Source organism: Cetorhinus maximus, chromosome 6, assembly GCF_964194155.1.
Source record: "Cetorhinus maximus chromosome 6, sCetMax3.hap1.1, whole genome shotgun sequence".
Classification (NCBI taxonomy): Eukaryota; Metazoa; Chordata; class Chondrichthyes; order Lamniformes; family Cetorhinidae; genus Cetorhinus; species Cetorhinus maximus.
In genome coordinates this window covers 124,971,989-124,998,612 of record NC_135884.1, presented here as the reverse complement: position 1 = coordinate 124,998,612, position 26,624 = coordinate 124,971,989, and the positions used below count along the sequence as shown (strand labels likewise).

General features: G+C 39.0%; 1 protein-coding gene across 5 annotated transcripts in view; it reads right to left on the bottom strand.

Annotated features, from left to right (window-relative positions):
- Nucleotides 1-544: 544 nt before the first annotated feature.
- znf469 (zinc finger protein 469) overlaps nt 545-26,624 on the bottom strand; it is a 1,056,360-nt gene continuing 1,030,280 nt past the window's right edge. For all 5 annotated transcript variants that reach the window (XM_078544423.1, XM_078544425.1, XM_078544424.1 and 2 more), the window contains one exon: nt 545-16,657. In XM_078544423.1, coding sequence (XP_078400549.1) covers nt 2,894-16,441 — 13,548 coding nt within the window. In that variant the 5' untranslated portion in view covers nt 16,442-16,657 and the 3' untranslated portion in view covers nt 545-2,893. The remainder of the gene's footprint in view (nt 16,658-26,624) is intronic.

The window sequence follows — 26,624 nt, the reverse complement described above, 5'->3', positions numbered from 1 at the left end:
AACACACAAACACACACACACACGCAGACGAACGTTATAGGCTATCATATTAAATAATTTTATCACTGGAGAGATATAGATAGATACACAAACAGATAGCGAACAAATGGCACTCACAGAAACAGGTCTCTCCAGCTCACTAACCTTTGTAAACTACACATGTTAAAGCCATCAACGTAAAGACTTTTGGAACAGAGTTAATTGTTCTTGACAAACATGCAAATGGTAACTTTCTGACTACTCCCTTTTTGGTCAGACGCCTATGCCAAGCAGTATATGTTGGAAATTTGAATGCTGTTGTGCGTGATTGTCTAACCGTTAATTTAAATGGTTTGAAAGCCATGTGCAGCACGTACCCAAATTTCCAAAATAAGCTCCCGATGTGCAAGGACAAAGACTAGGAGTACAAGGTTGTAAAGTAACTTCTGTGGATTATCATCGTAACCCACTTTTAAAGCATTTGTAAAATATCAATAATTTAACATTTTCCAAGCAATAAAATATATAAAACAACAAAGTACATTAATTCACACTTGCATCCTGCTAGAATTAAACATGCTGAAAATATTTATTTAAGTGCACGTGCAAATATCATCTGCAAATTTACAGAAAGCTGCAAAGGCAAATTGGTCAATAAGTCCAATATAAGTAGTTTTTAAGCATGTCTGCTTTGTGTCAAGTCAGCAAACTACTGTTGCAATATATACACAATGTATTGCTTTTAAGCGTACTGTGAATTGTTTAACTTTCCATATAAAGATTTTAAAAACTCAGTCAATACATATATGTATACAATATTGTAAAACGCATCTTTGGTTTACAATAACCAACATTTATATGATACTGAAAGGCACTTTTGCAATACACTTATGAATTAAGACTGCAAACATTTTTGAACAATACTAAAATAAATTTCTGAAATATGCATTGCACCCAAAAGTAATTTACCTAAATATTTTACAATATGATATAAAGATACACATCAAACAGAATAAAGCACCTTTGATCTAAAATTTGCAGAACAGCCATAACATACTCCAAATGTCTGCATCATAACTTCAGTGCATACATTATATCTCCTTGATCAAGGAGTTCGTCAATAACATCAAATATCTTTTCTTGCACCTGAGTTTGTATTCCAAATGAATAAGCATACAATTTTAAGATTTACACGAGATAAAACCAGTATACAAAATTTCTATCCAACATAACAGCATATTTGTTTCCAACAGGTAAAGCGACTTTCCAATTGTTTTGCTTGAGGAAGGCAGCATTCACATTACAAAAATAGCACCAATTACTGCTTATGTTGTTCAGAGCTGATGTAAAGTCCACTCCTCTCATTAGGGAGAAGCAAATATATGGAACATATTTGCAAGAACAGTGTTTGTGTGTCTATAATGTACTAACCTGGAATTTGGGGCTGCAGTGAATTTAAAGCTTTAGTACTATTATTCAATCATATGCATGAGGATTACCAAACTCATTATCAACTGTTTTACAAGACATTGTACTACAGAAGTGAAAATTATGTTCAAACCTGTACATACAAAAAGTGTCGTAACAGTTATCTATCTCTTCAACCTTTAGTTAACTGATTGATGCTGGTTTAATACATTGCACTATTAAGAATTACTTCAAAGTGGTATTTACTTCTACACGTTCGTCCTCACCCAGAGTTCCACAGATTTTACAAATCTTTTCTCTGGTGTTGTTTTTCACAGATGCTGTCTGATTTGTTAAGTATTTCAGACTTTTCATTTTGTGAAGGCTGGAGGCATGCTTGATGGACTGAAGGAAATACTTTGGAGGAGAAAAGAAACGTTACAACACTTCTGTACAGTACTGAGAGCTGATCACTGTCGAACACAATGAAGAGGTTGGATATTCTTGGAATATTTTGTTTGAGGAAAATTGGGGGATTCAACTTGGAGGAGAATGTGACCAACACTGGAGTTAGAAGAGAGAGTAGCCTGTATGGAGTTGTAGTGCATGGCACAGTGAAATTATGGTGGGTATGTGTGCAGACAATAGATATTTTCAGCCAGTGATGGATGGGAAAAGGTCAAAGTTGACATGGTAATAGTGGGAAGTGCAGGAAGGCCTGAATGAAAGATTGACAATGGTCAGACAGCCACAGTAGCTGACAATCATGACAGCATGATGATGTGATGATTAGTCTGGTTACTTCGACTGATTGAACGGGGAAGGAAAACAAGGGGAAAAGAGAAAAGTTTAACAATTCTGTATAAGAAATGCTGAATGATGCCTTACTTTAGTTTCTTACAAAATTACATAGATTTCCAAAGACCTTGTACTCAAAGTCGCCATATTTTTAGCATACTGTAAATGTTGTCAGCCATTTTTATATCTGGGGATTTCCATTGTTCTTTTGAACTGTATCAATTTCAATCAAACAACCAATACAAATTAGGTAGCTATTTTAACAAAATAAGCCTTGAGTTGGAAAAAATAGTCCATTAGAATTTAAGTGTTTCACATGACGCAGAATAACTGAAAATTACACTATTCCTTTATGACACCCACAATGAAAATGGACACAGTCTTAAGAATTGGCATTTTGAAGTAACACATTTTCTCAGTACTCTTGTGATACTCTAATGTTTAAGGCAATTACCCATCAGAACTCAATCTGTCCAAAGCGATTAAATTTTCTCATCATCAAAGACATAACAGATACATGGCAAAGCAGGTGAATCAAAGTATGATATTATGGACACAAAGTAAATTATTTCACGGAGACATCTGTGCAAGACCATTCCAGCTAGATGCAAAATTAAAGCTGAAGAAATTTAAGGCTTTGATGATCTTTTCCACAATTCTCGGGAATCAGATTCAATTATCAATAGCCCCATAAGTCAGCTACGTAAATTCACTCTGAGGTGTCTTTTCTTAAAGGAATCTTGAAGCTGGTTATTTTTTGTCCGAATAATTGGCTGAGAAGATTACTCTGTGATTCTGCTGTCCGATAATTATGTGATTCAATAGGCTTTATACCTTGCATCAATCTATGTTTTCTAATTGAACTGCTCACAGACTGAGCTCCTCCTTTTGAATAAGGGAGAGGTTTTGAGATTAACTCTTTCTTGTGCCTGAATTCCCCATTGAATGATCGCATTTCTAGTTGCTTAAGTGGACAGAAATTCATTCCATTTCTTTTAGACTGAGAATTGTTTGTCCATGGTTTTGCTCTGGAGGTCAGATGGCTGCCTGTTGTCTCATCTCTGGAAGCAGTAATACCCTGATTGTCTTGTGGAATGTCAGATTTCCTCATGCTGTCAGTTCTCATCTGTTTTCTCTTTTTGCTCCCCTCATCCACAGTTATCCTGTAATTACTGCAGTTTTTGATATTAGAAAGCTTGTGTTCTTTTCGCTTTTTTTGACCAAGTTTTGCCTCTAAATCTACGTCCTGTTTTTCTGAAAGCTTATGGTCACCGGAATTTTGCTTTGCCTTTTCAGCATCGGCTATTTTGATATGACTACTGTAAGGTATTTTCTGGAGGTCATTTGTTTGTTTAGAACTATCGTATGATTCAACTTGTTTTGTCTTTTCCTGCGCTGCATGGTCACTTTGAACAACATCGACATTCGGTTTAAAGGCACACGCGTTCACTGAATTCATATTGTAGAGCTGATTGTGCACATCTGGCACGGGTGGAATGTCTAAATCAACTAAATGCAGGTCATTAGATAATGGATGACTAATAGCTGGGGACAGACATGGTGGAGAATTAGCAATATTTGGTTGCGATTGTTCCAATTCCACTAGAAGCTCAGAAAAGTCGCCAACAATATCTGTGCGTTTTGGTGTCAAATCATTTAGTTTTGTTGCTGTATCATTTACTATGTCTGGTAAAAAATCTGGAGGCCCATGCACTGATCCTTCACAAATATTGTGCTCAAAATGAATGGAAGGAATAGTCGGGATATTACTTTCTGTACTAATTTCAATCAGATCATTGTGGTTGATCTTCTGTTTTTTATTAGGAGACAAAGGAGGACTTGAGTAAGACTGGGCTAGACTGCCCTGTGGATCAGGATTTTCATCCTGCATAGGAAGATGTGGTCTCATCACTCCTCTGAATTTATGGGTCTTACTTCCTCCTGCCAGATGCTTTTCCATATGCCTATCATACTGTTCTTTTTTTGAAAAGGTGTAGTTACAAGTACTGCAGATAAAAGACTTTTTTATGACATGCATAACATCAGCGCACAGCTCACATGTATATAACGTTGTATGTTTAACTTCAGGTTCTTCTACTACTCTGTGTTCGCTTTTAAGGTGGGCTCTCAGCTCCTTATTTTCCAAATAGAAAATGGGACACTTATAACATAGATAAATTTTCTGCAAACTGTGAACTACTAAATGCCGCTGAAGTTTAAATGGTTTGGGAAATTGTTTCCCACAATGATGACAATCTCTTGAAGGATCCTTGCAATCGGGATGTATGGAAATATTCTTCTGTATTGGTTCAGTCTTCTGCATAAGCTCTGGATTTGAGGCAGTTGATAGTTTAAGTGCACTTGTAAAATTCAGTTTATTTTTAACACTTGTTTCACTTTGCTCTTTGGCTTTCCAAGTTTGTTCTTGATTTTCTTTTAGGACCTTGGTCTCTTTAATAAGTGACCTTGTCACTGAATCAACTGTTTTTGTTGGCTTCCCATGCTTTTTATTTAGGAGTGTGTTCAGAAAACTTTTCATAGCACTATCTTCACTAAAACAGCTGGACAATCCAATCACTGATTTCTGAGCTTGTCCTTTCCGGGCAAACTGTGTGGCATGCTCACGTAAATGCTCATTGTACATCCACACATCAGAGATTTCTTTCAGGCACATGCCACAGGTCCATATTCCTGCTTTATTTTTAGCGTGTTTTTCCTTCAGATGATCCCTCAGCTGTTCTCTGGAACTAAACTTACGTTGAACACACATATAACATGTTGGCGGAGGGGTAGGATTATGTGAGAGTTTGTGGAAGTCGAGTTCTCCAAGAGTGAGGAACCACTGAAAGCAAACTTTACACTTGTACTGCTTATCTTTGGATTTGATACTGATGTCACTGCGGTTCTTCGTTATTTTCCCCTCCTCTGACCTAACCTTGGATAATTTTACATCCTGGCCTGTTTCCTCACTCATACTGTCTACAACATTTGAAACAGAAGACTTATTTTCAGTGGAATTAAATGGATGCCTATCAGGAAGTTCATAACCTCGGTTTAAGACTTGGATATCACTAGCGTCTAAACTTGACAGAATGCACTGATCAGAGGTCAAACTATCATAAGGTTCTAACAGTTGGGAGGATAACGATTCTGATAATTCCTGTTGACTATGAATGATTGAAATCTGCTTACATGTTTCTGGCACATTTTCTGAAGACACATCAAACGAGGTAATGTCACCATGTGTTGAGACGCCTACTACTTGTTGAGGGTTGCTCCATATCGTAGAATTTAGAACAGCATCAGACACGGTTTCTATTCTGCTTTGATACAGTAAACCCATTATATTACTATTATCATTTTCAGATATTTCTGTACTTTCTAGGTCATCTTGATTTCTGCATTCATGTGTGTCACCTTTAAGTCTTTCAAGTTCATCACAGACAGAAATACTTTTATTGGTTACCACTTTGTTGTTATGGCTTGTATGCAACATGATGGTATCATCCATTGAAATGGCCTCATAGTGATCTGGTCTTTTGATATTGTGAAGATCATCTCTATAGGGCATAGGAACTTGCTCAGTACCTTCCATCATAAAATCTGCAGTAAACATTCCAAATGTATTTGGTTCCATATCCACTTTACATTTTTTGCTTCTTTTTCCATAAACCCGTTGACATTTTTTTCTGACAATTGTGTTTTCTTCTGGAAATATTTGTGATATTGCGTTGGTCATATTTGAAAGACATTGTGATTCTGAATTTGGATGAATTACCTCTAAAACAGGTAGCTCCAGATCAGTAGAATATGGTTCATCCCAGGGTTTTGATAGTGTAATGTCCTGCATTTCATCAAAAGAGCTTTCGTTGTTGCTTCCACCTGTTATAGTTTCATGGTCCACTGCATCTGGGCCCATCTCTGTAATTTTTAATGGAGAGCTATTAACTTGTTTGGGCACTGAATTGTTAAATACTGATGGAATAATTTGTTCGGAATGTTGGCATTCAATGTTCTTTTGCAGTAATTTCACTTCATTTTCATTTGTTTCTTGCTCTATTTTTATATGGTCATTCTGAGTGCTTTTATTCAAGGAACACTTTCCAGTAACATCAATCTGGGGTTCAAACCCACCATTCCACTCTTTCTTGTATTCTTTTTCTTTCAGTAAAACACTGATTAGGTTACATTCTTTCTCTTCTACAATTATTGTTTCATTATTTGAAAACTTTTCTCGTGACACCCATTCTTTTGATGTAATACACATTTTGACTGTTTTGCTTGACAATAATGCATCTTCTGTTTGTCCTTGACTTACAGAACCGTCACATGATTTTGCCATTACCTGAAGCTGTAGCAGAGGACAGGCCTCACTATCTTCTTCTCCATGGCTGCCATCCTGCTGTCCAGATTGTGCAACTGGCTGCAAAAAATCTAGACCGGTAATATCATTGAAAAATAGTTCTGGATCATCTTTTTCAGTGTTCTTGCTCTTTTCTTTTGTGAGATTGGGTATGCTGTTGTTATGTTTCTTGCCTTGTCGTGCATTGCTTTTTGTGCCTATTGAATATGGCTTTGCAGAATATCCAATGTTTTTTTTAGATTTTGAGGGAAATTTATCAATTTGCTTTACTTCAGAATGTTCTAGGTATGCAATTCCACCAGTATCCTCACCAGACTGTAGCTCACAAGGTTTAACTTCTTCCTTTATGTTGCTGTTGTGGATTTCATCCATATTAACAGCTGCTTTTCTAAGATGTTGACTTTCTTTGCAATTTAACACAATTTCATCTGATGTGAAAGTAGGACTATTTCCTTTGATGTGTTTGTCTCTTTTTAAGAAATGTTGCTGGTCCAATTGAACAATTTCCTTATTTACAGAATTATCCAAAGTACATGGTGCTCCTTTGTCCTCTGTGTGGATTTTTTTTTCTGATGTACAACATGAGACATTTGTTTTGTCTTGTTTCCAAAGTAAATTTGCTTCCTCTGTAAGAATACAATTTGCTTTAATTGTGTTCACTTTGTTTTGACTTAATGCATTATCTTTTAAGTGATGTTTGATGGCTTTATGTCTCACTAAGCCTTGTTTAGATCTGAATGATGCTGAACATACATTGCACATTAAGACTGTTTGTGGATTATGTTCTACTGCAGATGTTGAAAGCTCGCCTAATTTCTTTAAATCATTTCTTGAAGCATTTTCTGAAAATAAATGGTTGGTCACCAAATCTAAATGCTTACTGCTGGGCAAATCACTCAGTACCTTGGACAATACTAAACTGCTCAGTGCATCATCCCTGCTCAAACCATCTTTTTCACCATTCTCATCCCTTCCCAATATGTTCATTACTGGCTGTGATCTTTCTTCACTCAGGTGAAATAAACCTAGGTTCCCATTGACATCAATTTCTTTAATAACTTCATCTTGAAACTCTTCAGAAATCTCTGCTAACTGGTTAGCAGTCTTGCCATCTGAGCACTCTTTCAATTGTTTAGCATTATTTGTAATCTCAGGTGCTTCATGCTTCTGTTGGTCTGTACAACCAAGTTTATCGTCTTCAGTCAAAGATTCTGAATTGATGAGCATGACCCTATTGTCAGTGAATAAATTACCATCTTTCTGCTTAATTCTATTGGAAAACAATTCATCTTTGTATGTTTGTATGTTTTCTTCAAGCTTTAAGGGGGATTTCTCTGTATGACAGTCTATTTTGGCATTTGAATCATTACCTGATTTTCTTTTGTCAGAGTTGTCACTATTATTACTGTTTGAGTGATTACTTAAGGTTTCCATGGAAAAAGAATCAACAAGGGGTGAAGAATTCATACTTAAATCTGGAACATTCTGGGGAGGTGATGGTAGCTGAAGCAATTGGCCATGAAAAGAAGAGAGAACACTTTCATTATAATGTGGGCACAAAATCACATTACAGGGACACTTGGAATGGTGTTCACTTTCTACCAAAGCACTTGAATCATTTGAAGGCGTACAAAAATTATTGATTTCCAAATTTACACTGCAGGCTAGATCTGATGTGGGAGGTTTGGTTAACATAGTACAATCATTAGATTTGCTTTGCACATAAATGGGCAGATTGGTAAGCATTGATGCATCTTGTTCAGAAAATCTATTATCACTTGTAATATCTTTCCCAGAAAATGATCGATTGTCATTGTCAGCAACATTTTTATCTGAACCCTTTGCTGCATAATTACTGGTTGTTACAATGGTAGGCAATTCTTCACCTCTTTTAGACAACAGAATTATTTCAACAGAAATATTTTCTTCTATTGAGACAGTTTTTAAAGCAGGGTGACCATCCTGACCTTGTTTCTCTGTTAGTTTAAATTCAAAGTCATGTTTAATTACATTTTCCTGAGATTCAGTTGTACAACCAATAGATTTTTTCTTTGTATCTCCAGAATTGCATGGCAGATGCAGAAATGATAATGATTCTTTACATCTATCGTCCTTAGGAAGAAAATTGTTTGATAGTTTTTGCTGCTTGCATTTATCATTTTGCATAAGTGCAACATCAGAATAATTTCCTGGCAAATTCAGAGTTGGCTGTTCTGAAATGTTTTTCCTGCTGGAACAAACTGTGTCTGATTCAGAAGATTGCATCAAATTACAAACCTTAGGCAAATTGTTATTTCTGCTAGAGTTTGCTAAATGCCCATCAACGGATGGCAATATTTCATTTGTACAGAACTGAAATTTTGGGTTTTTCATTGGGTCAGTAATACCTAATATAGGTATGCATTGAGGAATGTCATCCATGGTTAAATGTTTGACCAGTTTTTCCTCATCACAGTTATTTTCATCAGCATATGACTGAGGCAGAGGACAATTTGGCTGATCAGGCTGCACGTTTTTCTCTAAAGCATCCAAACAATGTTTGCCGTTTTCTGCTGATTGCCCTATAGTGTCAGCAGAAATAGCAGAAGTTACTTTTTCTGTTTTTGCCTGTCCTTTAAAAACCAGTAACACCGAGCTTTGATCAGAATTTTGTGAATTCTCTGTATTTTCAATTAAATGTTTTCCTGGCATCGTTGCTGGGTTTTCATTCATCACATTCAGTGGTAACAAGCCACCCTGGTCCTCTGCATGGTCAAGTTTGCTAATAACACCATCTTTGGATTCTGAAATTTTCTTTAAATGCTGGGAACCAGGCATCTGTGATGTTAATGGATGACTTGTAACCATAGAGTGTACTTCACTATGAGCACATTCCCATGAATTAGAATCTTCTTTGACCTTTTCAATCACTGATTCAGCAAAGTTTTCAGACACACGCGTTACACTTGGTAAACAGTCTTGCTTTTTGGTACCTGTATCGATATCCAAGGTCTGACATTCATTTTTGCTTATGCCTTGTAAATACATAGTTTGTTCTTCAGCATTAATGGCATTTTCTGTATTGTGAGTGCTGTTGAAGACTTCTTCATTTTGCTCAGGACTGCTGTTACTGTTTGAAGTCTGGTTTGTTAGAACATGTGGTAATGGGTAACAAGGCATCATCATCAATTCTTCATTGCATGGGACTGTTCGGGCAACAAAGAGTTGAAGTTGCTGCAAGGGGTTTTCATTTGAATCTTGGGAAACAGGTACAGTTTTCCTTGCATTACTATATTGTTCAGGAGAGCTTGTTACAACAAATGATGGATTGACATTATCATTTGTCCTTCCTTTATATATTGTCAGTGGAGAACTTTCAGAAGAAATAATCGGACTTGTAATGATCAGTGACGGTTCAGCTTCTTCAGATTCTGAGAGCAAGGCAGATATTTCAGTTTTGCTATTTAACTGGTTGCTGGTTGTACTTTGTTGATTATGGTTTAAAAATAACTTCTCTTGTGAATCATCAGCCTGAACAGAATTGAAATCATTTTCTGTTCTACAGACAATTGCTTTCACACAAGGTGAGGGTGCGTTGTTTGCAAATGTGAGCACACCTTCATTATGCTCACACTTCGGTTGTTTCTCTGCAACATCATGTTCAGAAAATCCATACTGAGGAGAGAGTTTGAATGACTTGTCATGGTCTGCGCTGCTATAATTGGAGCAGTTTTCATTTTTGCTTGGAGTGTGAGATTCTCCATCCCCATCTGGACTTTGTTCCAATGAACTGTTGCCTAATACAGTATCTGACATTATTGCAAGACTTGCAATTAGATTTTCTGTGTAATGCTGGTTTTCTAATTTTTCCTCTACTTTTTCTGAGTAACTCCCAGGAGATGCACTACTTTCTTCTTGATGACTGTGCCGAGACTCATTTTCTTTTGCGTTATCTGAGTCTTTAAGACCAATCTGATAATGGGGTTGATTGTCCTTAGGAGGAGAAGGTGGATTTTCACAAACTTTATCAGGTGTTTGGAAATCTGGCTCAGCATCCAATGACACAATCTGGAAAGAGCAGGCCCAAATGTCTTCATTATCTTCAATGCTCCCAACAGTACCTTGGTCTGCAGCTTGAGGGGTATTGGATACTTGATCAGTACAATATTCTTTAGTGTGCATATCAGTACTTCCATTACTAAAGTGATTACTTGGAATATATATATTCTTTCTACTGCCATTATCTTGCTCTAGCTGCACAGATATTGGCAGAGCGTTTTGATCTTTTAAATTTACATTCATGTATTGTTCAGTGCTTACTTGGGCAACAGTAGTTTCACCACTCCTCCTAGGTGTCTGAAGGTGATTTTCCAACTCTGTCACTAACCTTTTTATTTCTAGATCATCATCTGATAAAGTGGCTGTGAAGGAACTATTTTGATTATTAACCTTCTCAGGTAAAAGGGGAAGAGTATCAATAGGAGAAGTTCCTGCAGTATGGGAATTTTTTTTATTCTGTGCTGGCTGCATGGAGAGATCCTCAAAATGTGAAATTTCCTCTGGCAAAATTGTGGTCACGTCTTGCAACAAATTCCAGTCCTTGTGCTCTAGCAATGGTGGATATTGCAGATGATAGTCTGCTCTGTTGTCTTCTTCTGTATTACAAGAAAATGCATAATAGTTTTCTTTATTGACTAATGTATCTGTGTATAGCTGACTGTCAAAGTCTGATATTGGGATGTCTCCAAATATTCCTGCTGTATTAAAAGAAACAGGAGACTTAACTTTGGCATGGTATTTTTCTCTTGAATATGCATTAATGTACTTTTTGACATGATTCTTCTGTAAGTAATTGTCACTGCTTTCATTTTGATAGAAAAGAATATCTTCCAGATGTGTAGAACCATCAGGCAGGGATTCTGAAAAAATATCTGAATGGTGCTGATTTTCTAAATCTTTGTGCCCACAGAAAATTGTATTCATGCTGTTCTGAGCAGTATCATCATGAGCTTCAATATTAAACCCAGATGAATTATCACAGAAACATCCAGCATTTGGCTCATAGACAACTATGGATCCACCCAGAGTGCCTTTTATTTTTTTGCTGATATCTGTTAATTCATCCTTCATGTCAGCAGTCAGTTCAGTGATATGTGTTGAACTGTTTTGACTTACACTGGTTTTAGGATATTCAACAATGCTGTCTTCACAAGAAGAGAAATTTTCCATAACTCTTTGATCAAAAGTTAATTCAGTATTTGGTATAATAGTGGCAGTACTTGTCATTCCATCATTTTTTTCAAAGGACTTGCTGGTCTGTGGTCTGCTTTCAACATAACCAAGCTCCACATGACTTGTGTTAGAACCTGCAATGTACTGGTCCTCCACCTCCCTTTTGTGTGCTATATCTGACTCATTATAATAACCCAAATGCATCATGTTATGGCTGGTTCTTTGGGATCTTCTTCCTGAAAGTAAAAATTTTGCTGAACCAAAGTTTTTTGAACTTCTTGAATGGATTGAGTCATTAATGAGACTTCCTTTTGCAGTTCCTGCTGGTTTACCTGTACAAGTGGATGTTACATTTAAAGTTGAATGCATGGTCTGATCAGTATTGGAAGTAAAAGTAGAAGGCTTGCTTTCAGCAGTATTTTTGTCTTTCTCACTATCTGAGTCTGTCCTCTCAAAGCTATTAGGGCTGTTGGTATTTTCACTTGAACTACTAGTAATGTTGCTGCAGTCACTGCTGGTGTAAGATCTGCTGCTTCTCCTTCTGAACCTACTGCCATTGTGTCCTTTTGTTTGATTGTGACTTTGTGTTTCTATGCTACATTCTGAAGTTTTTCTGATTTTAATAAATCTCCAGGATTCTTCAGCCTTAACCCTTCCACACTTGGTTTTGCACTCCTTTGCAATGCTATATTTAGCTAGTCGATTTAGGCACGGGGTTCGATATTTTCTGCTCGGAGGTTCTGCTTCCTGATCTGAATCTGAAATATAGTCATATTCTCCCAACTTACTGTTGTGTTGAGGTGAAATCAACCGCTCAGTTACCAGCGGAAGCTGCAAATTCTTGTTACCTTTCACATGTAGCTTGTGCAGTTTGTTCTTCTGCTGTACAATCTTTTGAATTAATTCCTTGCTCCAAGTTCTGCTACCTGGCTTTCTTTTATTAATATCCTTTATAGCTGGTCTGCATAACCTGGAGCTGCTGTTCACAGTAACAACCTCTAAAGGAGTTGGACAAACTCCACCCGATAGAGCAGAATTACTTTTGTGTTTGTCTCTGTCAGCATTCTTTCTCACACTTCGTGCTGGCTGAGATAAAACCTCTCTTATTCTGCGTTGAAGTGTTGCATCGGTACTAAGTTTTCTTCCTCTTAGCTTTCCAATTTGTTCACTGGGTTTGCTGTACTTTGAGGGCTCAAAAGAAGTCTCACGAGAGAAATTTTTAATACTGAATTTATCCGCCCTTTTGGAATATGACCGCGGTGAAGGAGCTGTCACTGAGTCTTTTGCCACACTTTTTCTGTTAGGATGCTTGTTTCTTTCCTTTCTCTGTATGTTTCTATCAGCTATCCCATTATTATGTATAATCTTCATTTGTACAGCCTGCTTATCTTCTGTTTCGGTAAGCTTGTTAATAATTTTGCTTTCTAGTGGTATACAGTCTTTGGTCTTGAAAGATGGCCCGTTCCCTGTGCTTTTTGTTATCGAGAGCTCATCATCTGCAAAAGCTTCTATGAAGCTGCTGTCAATTTCAGCATTATCGGATTGATAGTCAAGACCATTCAGAGTCTCATTGATTAAACTATCGAGTTTTGCATCGTCAATCTCTAAATCGGAAGCTGTTAGTGATATCGAGCTGGATCCTGCTCCGCTAAAAATATTAAGTTTAAATGGGTCATCCTTTGGATCACTCGCTGCTTCGCTATCTAACAACAAATCACAAGGCTTGTTTAAGCAAAGTAAAGGTGGATGTTGATCAACTCCACCTCGGGTTGAATGAAGAACTGCTGCTTTTGCTGATTCTGCTTGGAACCTTCTACTCTCCACCATTCTGGGTGCTTCATGCAGCTCCGTGTGACATGATGAATGGAGTCCACAATACTGACGGTGATCAAGAAATGAAGCAACATTGCTAAAATTTTGGTCACACTGCTTGCATGTAAGGAGCACGTCAAGTTGGTCAAGGTTTGCACTGCTGAGAGAATTAGCAAAAAGCTGCTGTTCTGAGAAGGATTGTGATTCAGTATCAAAGGCACTAGTGCATCCATTGCTTTCAACATTCTGCTGCGAAAATGAGTTGTCCTGGATATATAAAAGATGATTGTCTTTGGTTCCCCTGGAATGATCAGCTGAGGAAAATGTGAACGCTCTGATGGGATCATGGTGCAGAAGGTCAGCATTAATCTGTTCAGATGAACCCAGGTTTTTCCCATCCTTAGTGTGGCAGTGCTGATGATAGAAATTGGATGGTGTGGCTACAATGGGTAGTTGACTTTCTTCTGAATTGAGGTTAAGAGGACTGTTAACACTGTACACAGTAGACACTGGGGAGAGAGATGAGCATGTGCTAGTGGATCCAGGATTGAGAGCTGGTGAAGATGGTGGCGACTGATATGGAGAGGCTGACATTAAGCTAACGTTTGGCATTGATAATGCTGTGTGACCACCAGTTCTTGTAGAAACTGGTACGACCGGTTGGTTCAAGCCACAGAATGTGTTTGCATTTCCTGACTCACAAAGTGAAGGATTAGTATTGTCTAGACCATTCTGAAATGGAAAAGCAGTAGCTGTGCTGAGGTTTTGTCTGCTCCCATCATTTCTAGCATTTTGAAGTTCTTCACTGTGGCCATGGTTCTTGTTATGAAAAGTTGCTGGATTACAAATGGGTGCACTTTTCTGTGTTTTTTTACATTCTTGCCACTCTGAGCTGTCTAGTGGAAAAGCAAGCTGCTGGCTACTGAGCTGTCTAGAAAGTTCTATTCTATTTTGGTTAGGCATCACAGATGTAAGGTGAATTTGCTGCCATGGCAACCTGAAAACACCATTTCTTGGGACATGCTGCCTGTGGTCAGCAAGTGACAAATTAGTAACAGATTGACATGGATATGAAAATTGGTTTGCAACTGATGAAGAGTAAGGTGCAGAATTTTGGTCCTTCATAGGAAACATCTTGTTGCTTCCTTCCCAAGCTTGTGGTGCCCTGGGGTGACTGTGGATTTTATTTGCAATGTTCTTGTCAAAAGGCACTAAACCATCAGGAACGCTGCAGTTGGAAGAACCACCGTAAACTTTGTCCTGAAAGTGCATTTGGGGCAAAGAATTGAGAGTTATATTTCTTCTCAGGGGTTTTCCCTGAGTGACCATTCTTTCAGTGCTTCGGTTATCTTTTAAAGATGAGCACCTTTTGTTCATAGGTACAAACCCGACAGCATTATTGTGCAAATTGAACGTGTCTGATGAACAAACTGTTTGGTTTTCTTGGAAAGTGTTCTGATTTTGCTCAATAGCACCAGAAGAAGTTGATATAGCACCAGTAGAAATTGATTTTGCACCAGTAGAAGATGGCAAAGCACCAGAAGATGATGATATAGCACCAACAGAAGCACTTATAGCACCAGAAGATGATGATATAGTACCAGTAGCAGATGTAATGCCACTTGCATCATTTGGATGATCTGCTCTTCCTTTGTAATGAGTTAAAGGTGACTGAAGCTGAGTACCTTGATTGGATGGATGCACAAACTTAGTTTGGTGGGAAGGCTGTGTGTAGCTTCTCCCATCTGACGAAGTACGATACCGACCATTCCTCAAAGATTCATCTTGTCCATCAGTTGAAAGCTGAAAAACAAAACCACTATGTGCTACCTGGCTGTTTGGCAGTGGAACATCTAAGTAATCTTGTTGAAAATGGCATTGGCTATTGTGTTCAATGTTGAATGGATCAGTAGCTGCCTCCTGCAATTGTGGGTGTGGATACTGAAATGGTATCGACCTAAAGCCCCGTGTATTAGGTTTATTGCTTTCTGCTGCTACGGGAAAAGTGCTTTGTTTATAAGAGGGCATGCCTGGAAATGTCTTGTCTGTTGGAGAATGCCAATCCACTGAAAATGGTGAAATGCTAGAGTTATTCCTGTTTCCATGAAATTCTGGACATTGTAATTGGCTATTGGAGTTTGAATTGTCTCTGGAAACATTAATATTTGCTTGCGATTGTGCTTTTAATGTTTGGTGTTGACATGTGACCACTGTAGTGTGTGAGGTATAACTTGTGGAGGTATGGTTTGCAGAATCCTCCAGAAAGCGTCTGTTGTAACTAAGATCCTCTTGTTGGAGCTCTGCCTCTCTTTCTGGTATGCTGGGCACATTAAAGCGATAGCTTCCTGTTACGAGTTCTCTGTTTCCTTCTAGTTTCTTTGTTGATGTAACCTTTTGTTGTGGATATGCTATTCCAATAGTGGGGTTGGATCGTGAGTTAACAATACTAAGTTTATAAAGATGAGGAGGCCCTTTCCCATACCTTTTGTTTCTGTCTCTTCCTTTGTTTTTCCCAGTAGGTGACTGCGGACTGCTTTTGCCACATGAACTGCTGGATGAAGACCATGTTCTTTCACCTGAAAACTTTGGTCTGTTCTGCAGAGACTTAAAGTCAATTCTTCCAGCTTGCTGTGGCCTAATTACAGCCTCTCTCTGGTTATAGCTTTCCTTGTTCTTTTTATGGAGATGAGAATTGTTCAAACAACTATTATTCAGCACAGTCTTGCAGCTTTCAGATATGCTGTTGTCACTGCTGTTCAATTTTCCAGGATCTTTTTCACTAGCATGTTCGAAAACATCTTCCTTTTGCTGCTGCTTGGGGTCAGTGTCCGAATCTTTAATTGCATAAACATGCTGTGCGTCTCCCGTCATGATATCAACACCACAAACAGGAGTTTATTATTGTCTCAGCACCTCTGCACTAATTGATTCTAGCTTCCTTCAGAGGCATGGTCAGTTATTCTTGATGAATGGTAACAACATTCTGCAAGCCAAATATGACTGAAGCACTTTAAAGCTCATTGTAAAAAGAAACGGATATCTTTCAGGGACAAACTCCATCTCTTCCATCATTGCTGTCACATGTATCTGAAAAAGAAGAAAAAATGTTGGATTTCAGACATGAAACATGTAATGCATGATTAAAGCTCACATGGTTAACAATATCGCATCCGTAAAACTGAATTCTCAGCACTACAACTGCTCTCATACACACTGATAAGACAGTAAATCTCACCATAGCAAAATCTGTCATTTTTTATCATTGGGTTCCATTAAGTCACAAATGGTCATAACAGTGAAATGTCATGATAATGAGGACTCTAAGAAATACATTTTAGCACAAAAGCAGAAACACTGCTATTTCATTTTAAAGGAACATCAGTGCAGGAATTCGTGCAGGGTTGCAGCATAATTTGGCCATAAGAGCAGAATTGTGCTGTTTTTTCCAAGCAAATTTGCAGATAACTGTTGTACAAAAATTTTATGCCGAAACATTGGGGAAATTTGCACGTAACAATCATTTATGCCACTTTGAAATGCATTTGCCTGAAACATAGCCACACTCCCATTAAAAAAATCTTAGCTTGAGTATGTTTCCTGAAGTTGTGTGCTGGTCTAGATTTACATCCATCTACAAGATACAGATCAGCAATTCACCAAGGTTCCTTCTACAGCATATTCTAAGCCCACAACTTCTACCACCTAGAAGGACAAGAGCATCTGTCACATCACCACCTGCAAGTTCTGCACCAAGTCATACACAATCCTGACTTGGAACTATATTGCCACTACTTAATTGTCGCTGGATCAAAATCCTGGAACTCCCTCCCTAACAGCACTCCAGCAGTTCAAGAAGACAGCTCACCACCATCTTCCCAAGGGCAATTAGGGATGGGTAATAAATGCTGGCCTTGCCAGTAACACTCATAACCTATCAATGAATAAAACAAGTTTAGGGACAGCATGGCCTATGGTCACCTGATACTGAGATTTCTGGAGTTTGATAGCAATTTTCTTCACATTTAAAAAAATCCTTACTGAAACCTTAACAAAACTGTTGTACATCTTAGTGCACCTGCAGTTTCTCAAGCCCCTGTGCCCCAACCCCTGCCACTGCCCCATGTATTCAAAGGACACAGTAGCTGAAATGACCCACCGAATGGATATACCCTGTTCTGTATAATAATGGAAGAAGAGGAGCAGTAACAGCCCCTCATGCAGAAGATAGCAGCCCAATATATTTCCCTGACCGAGCTTGTTTATTGCCATTAGTTATGCAAATAAGTTCCATGGGAAATTTGGACATAAGTTCCCATTGACAAGATCTGTGCAAAAGCTGGTGCAAGTTTTGGTGTAGTTTTACTTTGCAAGTTTTGGCCTTATTTTCATCAAGAAAAGTAATTGGGAATATTTTTCCCTGTTTGTTTGCAAACACACGTGCAATGAGGTAAACCATGTCAAATGATGCATGGCCCTGTTGGATCATTTCTTTCTCCAAACAAAAAAGTTTTCTGAATAGATTTTTCATAAAAACAGTCTCTTTAAACAAAACAGGTTTGCTGAAGTGATGAGAATTTTGGACGAACATCAGTATTGTGTATCAGTAACTAAAAGATAACCTCAGGGTGTTTGGTTATAAATAAAACTGACTGGCTGCATTGTAATGGTATTTCATCTGTTTGAAGATAATTGATTTTGTGCATTGTTTTATTTTTCTTCCCAGTATTCTGGCAATGAACAGTGTAGCACAGGTCAGTATGTACTGATAAGTGGCGAAATTGTCACAGTGATCACCAACTAGTCAGTTCTTGATCTCAGCTGGCTCATCTGGGAAAAATTAAACAAACCATGAGAGAGAAATAAATAATTAAAGCTGCAGTTCATGGAAGAACTCTCTGGGATGGCTGATTATAGAACAGAATTGATAAAGGGCCAAGAAAGGAATGCCTTTATATCTTTTTGGTTAAGGAAAGGTGCGAGTAAGAGGTTCAGCAAAAAATAGGGAAACAAAAATTAATGTATTTACATACACATGCAACTTAATTGAACTTTCTGAAGCGACTCTCTGCACAATAGTACACTGTGCCATTTCCAAGTACAAATGGGGACATCTACAGGACACTGTAGAGATGACATCCATTAACTCTGGAGTAATGGAACAGGCAGATCATTTGTTTTTCATAGAGCTATAGAATGGTTCCAGCACAGGAGGAGGCCATTTGGCCCATTGCATCCATGCCGACACTGAGCTACTCTGCTAGTCCCACTACCTGCCTTTTCCCCATAGCTCTGCAAATATTTTCTCTTCAGATAATTATCCAATTCCCTTTGAAACCTATGATTGAATCTGCTTCTATATCTTTCCTACTAGTTGGAGGCCAATAGAATATACCCAGTAGTGATTTTTCTTACTTTTTTTAAACCAAATACGTCACAAAACTTATGAATTTTATTAAGTAATTTGAAAATAGAAGATAGTTCATTGTTTTTAATTATTAATCTTGACTTATATAATAATTTCATGATGTTTATGTTTTTAAGCTTGAACGTTTCTTGACTGTGGGTTTTAAAAGTCAGCAGCTTTTCTATTTTGAGCAAAAATCTGCCCTAATCAGAGTTGGTGAGATGGAGTTGTGGGAAAAGTGACATATTTCTAGACATCATTCATTGCTAATGCTTCTTAGCTGTCTAGGGATGTTGATGTGCACCAGATTTGGCTGAAAACAAGGCTATAATGGAAACACTTCAGGCAAATGCCACAAATCCAATCTGAGTGAAAGACAATCTAGGTAATCAAAATGATCATGCAGAAGCTAGAAAGTGGATAAGCGTAAATATGTGAATAATGTTATCTTGCTCAACTCCAAATGCTTATTTGGATCAAAGTCCTCTCTTTGGTTATTTTGAGCAAATTATCAACTTGTTAAAATATATGGATTAACGCCTGTATCAGAGAGAAGGATTAGACATGACTTTATTAGACTAACATCTCCAGACAGCTCACGAGCAAACGTGACTTTAATTTCAGATACTCTCGAGTTCTACACCGTTGCAGAAGCCGGTCTTCAGACAATTCAGTTCACTCCATGTGATATCAAGAAATGGCTTAGCGCACTGGATACAGCAAAGGCCATGAGCTCCAACAACATGCCAGCTACAGTGCTGAAGAAACATGCTCCAGAAATAGTTGTGTCTCCTGCCAAGCTCTTCCAGTAAAGATACAACACTGAGACCTAATTGACAAATGGAAAATTGCCCAAGCATGTGCTGTTCAAAATAAACAGGACAAATGCAATCCAATTACAGCTCCATCAACTTACTGTCAATCATCAGCAAAGTAGTGGAATGAATTATCAACAGTGCTACGCTTTACTCACCAAAAACCCTCTCACCAATGCTCAGTTTGGGTTCAGCAAGGATTACTCGACTCCAGACCTCATTACAACCTTGGTCCAAATATGGATGAAAGCTGAATCCCAGATGTGTGCTGCAAGTGACTGCCCTTGACATCAAAACAACATACGACTGAATGTGGCATCAAGGAGCTGCAGTAAAATTAAAGTCAATGGAAATTAGGGGTAAAACTCTCCACTGACTGGGATGTGCCTAAAACAAAGGAAAATGGTTGTGGTTGTTAGAGACCAATCATTTTAGCTCCAGGACATCCTAGGCCCAACCTTCTTCAGCTGCTTCACCAATTACCTTCTCTACATCATAAAGTCAGGAGTGAGGATGTTCATAGCTTCTCAGATAATAAAGCAAAACATGCCTGCATGCAGTGAGACTTGGACAACATTCAGGCTTGGGCTGATAAGTAGTATTCACGCCACACAAGTGCCAGGCAATGATTATCGCTGGCAAGAGAGAATCCGTCACCCCTTGACATTCAACGGCATTACCATAATCAAAATCCCCCACTATCAACATCCTGAGGTCACCACTGACCAGAAACTTAACTGGACCAACCACATAAATACAGTGGCCAGAAGAGCAGGTTAGAGTTGGGTATTATGTGGCAATTTGCTCCTGACTCCCTAAAGCCTGTTCACCATCTACAAAACACAAGCCAGGAGTTAGATGGAATGTTCTCCATTTGCCTGAATGAGTGGCGCTCCAACAACATTCAAGAAGCTCAACATCATTTAGGGCAAAGTAGTTCACCTGATCAGCATCCCATCCACCATCTTAAACATTCACTCCTAACCTTACAACACTGGCACCTAGGTACTGCCATGAGAGACTGCCTGGAGGAGGCTGCCCCACATCATTTCTGCTCAACACTAAATAAAGTACAAACCTAATGTGATGCCAAGCACAACTTACTAGCTCGGGGCCTTGGGACCTTTTGCAAACTTTCTAAATAGAAGCAGAATTTGCTGAATCGTTTTGAGACTGCAGGCACTCTCACCAATGCTCTCAATAGATTCAAAATGTACTAGCCTGAAGCAGAGCCCTATGCCTGGTTACTCACACTCTGCACTCCTACTGTGTCAAATAAAATCCACATAAATTACTGTGGCAAACAATATGTTACAGCAGTTGTTGTCATTTAAACAAACAATGAACCAACAACATTCATGTTCCATGCTCTCGTCTGGACCTGGAAAAATTTATTAACTTTGCTTCCAATTTCCACCCCTCCATCATTTTCACATGGTCCATCACTGACGCTTCCCTTCCCTTCCTTGACCTCTCTGTCTCAATTTCTGGTGATAGACTATCCACCAATATTCATTGCAAGCCCACCGATTCACACAGCTACCTCGACTAAGCTCCTCACACCCTGCTTCCTGTAAGGACTCCATCCCATTCTCTCAGTTCCTTCGCCTCTGTCGCATCTGTTCCGATGCTGCCACTTTCCAAAACAGTTCTTCTGACATGTCTCCTTCCTTCCTTAACCGAGGTTTTCCACCCACGGTGCTTGACAGGGCCCTCAACCATGTCCGGCCCATCTCCCGCGCATCCGCCCTCACACCTTCCTCTCCCTCCCAGAACCATGATAGGGCCCCCCTTGTCCTCACTTATCACCCCACCAGCCTCCGCATTCAAAGGATCATCCTCCGCCATTTCCGCCAACTCCAACATGATGCCACCACCAAACACGTCTTCCCTTCACCCTCTTGTCGGCATTCCGTAGGGACCATTCGCACCGGGACACCCTGGTCCACTCCTCCATCACCCCCTACACCTCAACCCCCTCCCTTGGCACCTTCCCATGCAACCACAGAAGGTGCAACACCTGCCCCTTTACTTCCCTCTCCTCACCGCCCAAGGGCCCAAACACTGCTTTCAAGTGAAGCAGCATTTCACTTGCACTTCCCTCAATTTATCCTACTGCATTCGCTGCTCCCAATGCGGTCTCCTCTACATTGGAGAGGCCAAATGCAGACTGGGTGACCGCTTTGCGGAACACCTTCGGTCTGTCTGCAAGCATGACCCAGACCTTCCTGTTGCTTGCCATTTCAACACACCGCCCTGCTCTCATGCTCACATGTCCATCCTTGGCCTGCTGCATTGTTCCAGTGAAGCTCAGCGCAAACTGGAGGAACAGCACCTCATCTTCCGATTAGGCACTTTACAGCCTTCCGGACTCAACATTGAGTTCAACAATTTTAGATCATGAACTCTCTCCTCCATCCTCACTCCCTTTTTGATCCCCTTTTTTCTAATAATTATTATATATATTTTTAATATATATTTTCTTCTTTTCCAACTTATTTCTATTATTATTTAAAACATTTATTTCCATCCATTGTTTTATCTGCACCTTTTAGCCTATTTCGATCCCTTCCCCCCACCCCACCCCCACTAGGGCTATCTGTCACTTGCTCATACTGCTTTCTACCCTTAATGTCACCATTAGCACATCTTTTAGCTAATATCACTACTGCCAACACCCCTTTGTCCTTTTCTTTATGACATCTTTGGCAATCTCTCCTTTGCCTCCACCTATCTGTGGACCTCTATCCAGCTCCACCTGTCCCACCCCCCTTTAAACAGCTTATACTTCACCATATTTCTTATTCCTCTTTAGTTCTGATGAAGAGTCATACGGACTTGAAACGTTAACTCTGTCTTCCTTTCCACAAATGCTGTCAGACTTGCTGAGATTTTCCAGCCATTTTTGTTTTTGTTTCAGATTGCCAGCATCCGCGGTATTTTGCTTTTAACCAACAACATTTGTTTTACTGTATCCATCAAATCTGCCATCCAGTTTTAATAGAACTTTTGAACTATATGCATCTGGGCCTCATCATAGTTTTCAAATATTTCAACAAGAGAACTGTGATTAACACTATACATGTTCACAATCATCTCACAGGCCAGTGCAAGATTGCACAAAAAGGAAACCGATAATAATTATGGATATTTTGAAAAGTAAATTTATTTAGAAATAAATTACTTTCATAAAAATCAACTGGTTTTGACTTAGTGCTGTTCATCTCTCCTTTTTTTTCTATAGTCAAACACAATCCTTTCCTGAAGGAATTAATCAGTTAGGTATCACCACAGATAGTATTTTCACTCAAAAAAATTCCTCACCATTTCAGTGAAAATAATCCTCATCTGAACCTAACAATAACTTTGCATGGAAGTAAATTCAACGACACATGGCAAACTCATTAGTTCCTTTCCTTTTGAGAATTTAACTCAAAGATGCACTAAAATAGTCCAGCATTTATTACATCATTATTCCCTGATTTTTTTTCAGAAGTTACACGGAGTGTGAAAACATCCTCAAACAAAGAGCTTTGTTCAGATATTTTCCTTTGGTTTTAGTCCCGTGCTTAAAAAAAAAACTACATTCAGTCAACCAGCATTTAATGCCAGTACCAAAAATCCAGAACTCCACTCATTCTTCTCTCTGTGCAATGACTTTGTTTTTACAATGTTCAGCTGGATGACTCTTATGCCCACTGACTGAATATTAGCTTATCCTAGAGTAGCAGAGTATACGTGCTTTCATTGTTCAGACTCTTGGTGTGAATGTGATAAGAGCACAGAGTGAATATCAAAAACAGCTGTATCCAATAACTAAACAGCAACCTGCCTTTTAATTTCCCAACAAGCAAACTCCAGATTGCACATTCAATGACTGGAGTGTTCATTTCATGATGTACAAACCTGTACATTCAATGACTGGAGTGCTCATTTCATGATGTACAATCCTGGAGCCTGCCAGGTTTGTGTTTTGTTTGTGTATTAAGGATGCATTTTGCCTTCTAGTCCCAACACAGACAACAAAAGGTCAATATCAAAAATATAACTAAACTACCAAACATTAATAAAATTTAAATGTTATTTTCCAGTAAAATTCAATCCTAGTTCCAGAAATGGTTAGTGAGGCCCATTGTTTGTTTGGGTTTTAATCCCTTACATGATCTGCAAACATTGACATTTTCACTCATTCATTTTTGAGGTGGTGATAACGTCTTTTGATTGGTTCTACAATGAATATATTCATGATCTTAGGAAAAGATTTAGGTTTACCAGTCTAAGCGTTCAGAAGTTCAGTTGTAGCCTGCTGTGTACCATGCTTCTGGTTTTGCGGAGTAGGAATCCCACTATGGAATAAGTGACACACTGCCTGTCTCAATACCAGACATGGAGACAGACGCCAGCTAAGCCTCAACTGCCCTTATAATCAAAAACAATAGAGATAGCACATAAGTGAATGACCGTTAATCTAGGATACTTGGAAAATGGTAAATTTAAAACAGTAAATACAATCAGGTTTTTAGTTACAGAAGATATTATACCATGTATCCAGAATAACTGAGGAAAATAAGCTTTGTCACTGTTCCACATATGGCAGACTTCCAAATTTCTTGGGTTATGGACGAATCTTTATAAATGTATTTATATACGTATACCACTGAAAATTAATAGTATGAATGACATATTTAGTTAAGATACCTGTAGTCCTTTCAGTGTTAAGCTTGTATATGCTTTTTCGTGTGTCTTGCATTGCACAAAGGATAAACGTCCTCTAGTCCTGCACCTTGTGATATCATAATGTGGAGTGAGAATCGTTGAGGAAGACCTCCCAATAATGGTTTTTTCAGCCACATTTGTTTGGTTCACTTTATGGAAATAAAGGGCTGAATCTTCCGAGGAGTGACAATCACCGTCGGATTGCCACTCTGCTCCTATTCACCTATCTTGCACTGGAACTCTACATTTTGCGCCAAAAGTCCCGAACTGGGCCTCCGGAGAATTTCTGAAACTTCTTGTCAAAAGCTTAATTATGTAATTTCATAGAAATAGGCTTCCAGTCTAAAAATCAGAGGTGCGTTGCTGCTATTTGCCCTGAGGGTTTTGTGAACAATTGTCCCAGAAATTTCCTACTGAAACTTTGGTGAGAGAAATTGGAAGCCTGGGACAACCAGCATAATTGGCCATTTTTCAACTGTTTGTACTCACTAACATCTGGGGACTTGTGCCAAAATTGGGAGAGTTGTCCCACAAACTAGTCAAGCAACAGCCTGACACAGTTATTACAGTCACTGAATCACACCTTTCAGCCAATGTCCCAGACACCTTTACCACCATCCCTAGGTGTGTCCTACCCCAGTGGGACTAAACACCATTTTTTGAAGGCAACTTATAATTTAAACAACAGAACAGAACTTTTCCCTCTTTTCTTTCAGCACAATTGAGAAAACACACTTTACAGGTATACTGTACACTGTCCCTTAAGTAGACATACAATTCTCCCAGAATCGGTCCAAAGTGATTCGTAACTCCCGAGGGTTTACTTTTGTTCTCCTCCTTTCTCTGCCTGGCAGCTTGTAATCTCAGAACTGTCTTTCACAGTGAGATACATTCAGAGGTTCTTCCTCCAATGCAAGCTAAGTGAATCTGCCAGCCTCATTTTAATTCCTCATGAATTTGGTCTTTCCAATCTGAGTGCAAGCTCCCACCTACATTCTTGCACAGTGAACCATACAGATTTTCTACCTCCAGCTCTCTCCCTCTTTCTCTCCTGGAAACTGGCAGACTATCCAACCTTTCTGTGATATTCAGTGATACTTTAGGAAAGCCTGGATCCTGATCTTTACATCGGTTTCCTTTGCATCCTTTCCAATGGGAATGTGAAACATATGGGCCATGTATCCAAGTAGAAATGCTGCTTAGCTATCCTTGAGAGCCCAACTCTCTTTCATCTTGGAACTGAATGGACTATTTAAAGTACAACTGGTTACAACCTGACATTCTCAACACTTTGGAGACTGACAGTCTATCCATTGTTAACACACAGGGCTGCTGCCATTGTCTCCAAGTGTGAACACCTTGCACCTTCTTCCCAGTAAAACAATCTGGTCCACCTTTAATCGCTAACAATCAAAACATCCAGACTTGCTGTCAGACAGACTTCAGAACAAGTCACGTGACACCTTTCATTTCACCTTTAATTAAAGACATAGTCCCTAAACATTACAATGTTATAAACCACATAATGGTAACGCCCACTAGAAGTGGCAACATACAGTCAGGAGGGAGTCGCCCTGGGAGTACTCAATGTTGACTCTTGACCCCATGAAGTCTCAGGCCAAACACAGGCTAAGCAACCTCCTGCTTATTACCATCTACCGCCCTCCCTCAGCTGATGATTCAGTACTCCTCAATGTTGAACAGCACTTGGAAGAAGCACTGAGGATAGCAAGAGTGAAAAATGTATTTTGGATGAGGGACTTCCAAGTACTTCACCAAGTGGGGCTCGGTCCAAGATCACAGTGATCAGGGTGGACTTGGGAATGGGGCAATAAGTGGTGAATAGTCATTTTAGGCCCACTGCCATTCTGTTCCCATCTGAAAACAGGGAGGAAAATCATCCCTATCAATCCTGAAGGAGACTACTCCAAAGCTACACACATTCCAGAAAGCAGATCCAAAAAGTAATTCCATGACAGGAATCAAACGTGACAGCTAACCTTGAACTTATGCATCATTACAGCCTTTTAAACACCATCCTGGCAAATCTCTTCACTTTTACTGCACAATCTATTTGCTTGTAGGTGTCTTGCTTGCCAGAGCTAGTCACTTCATTTAT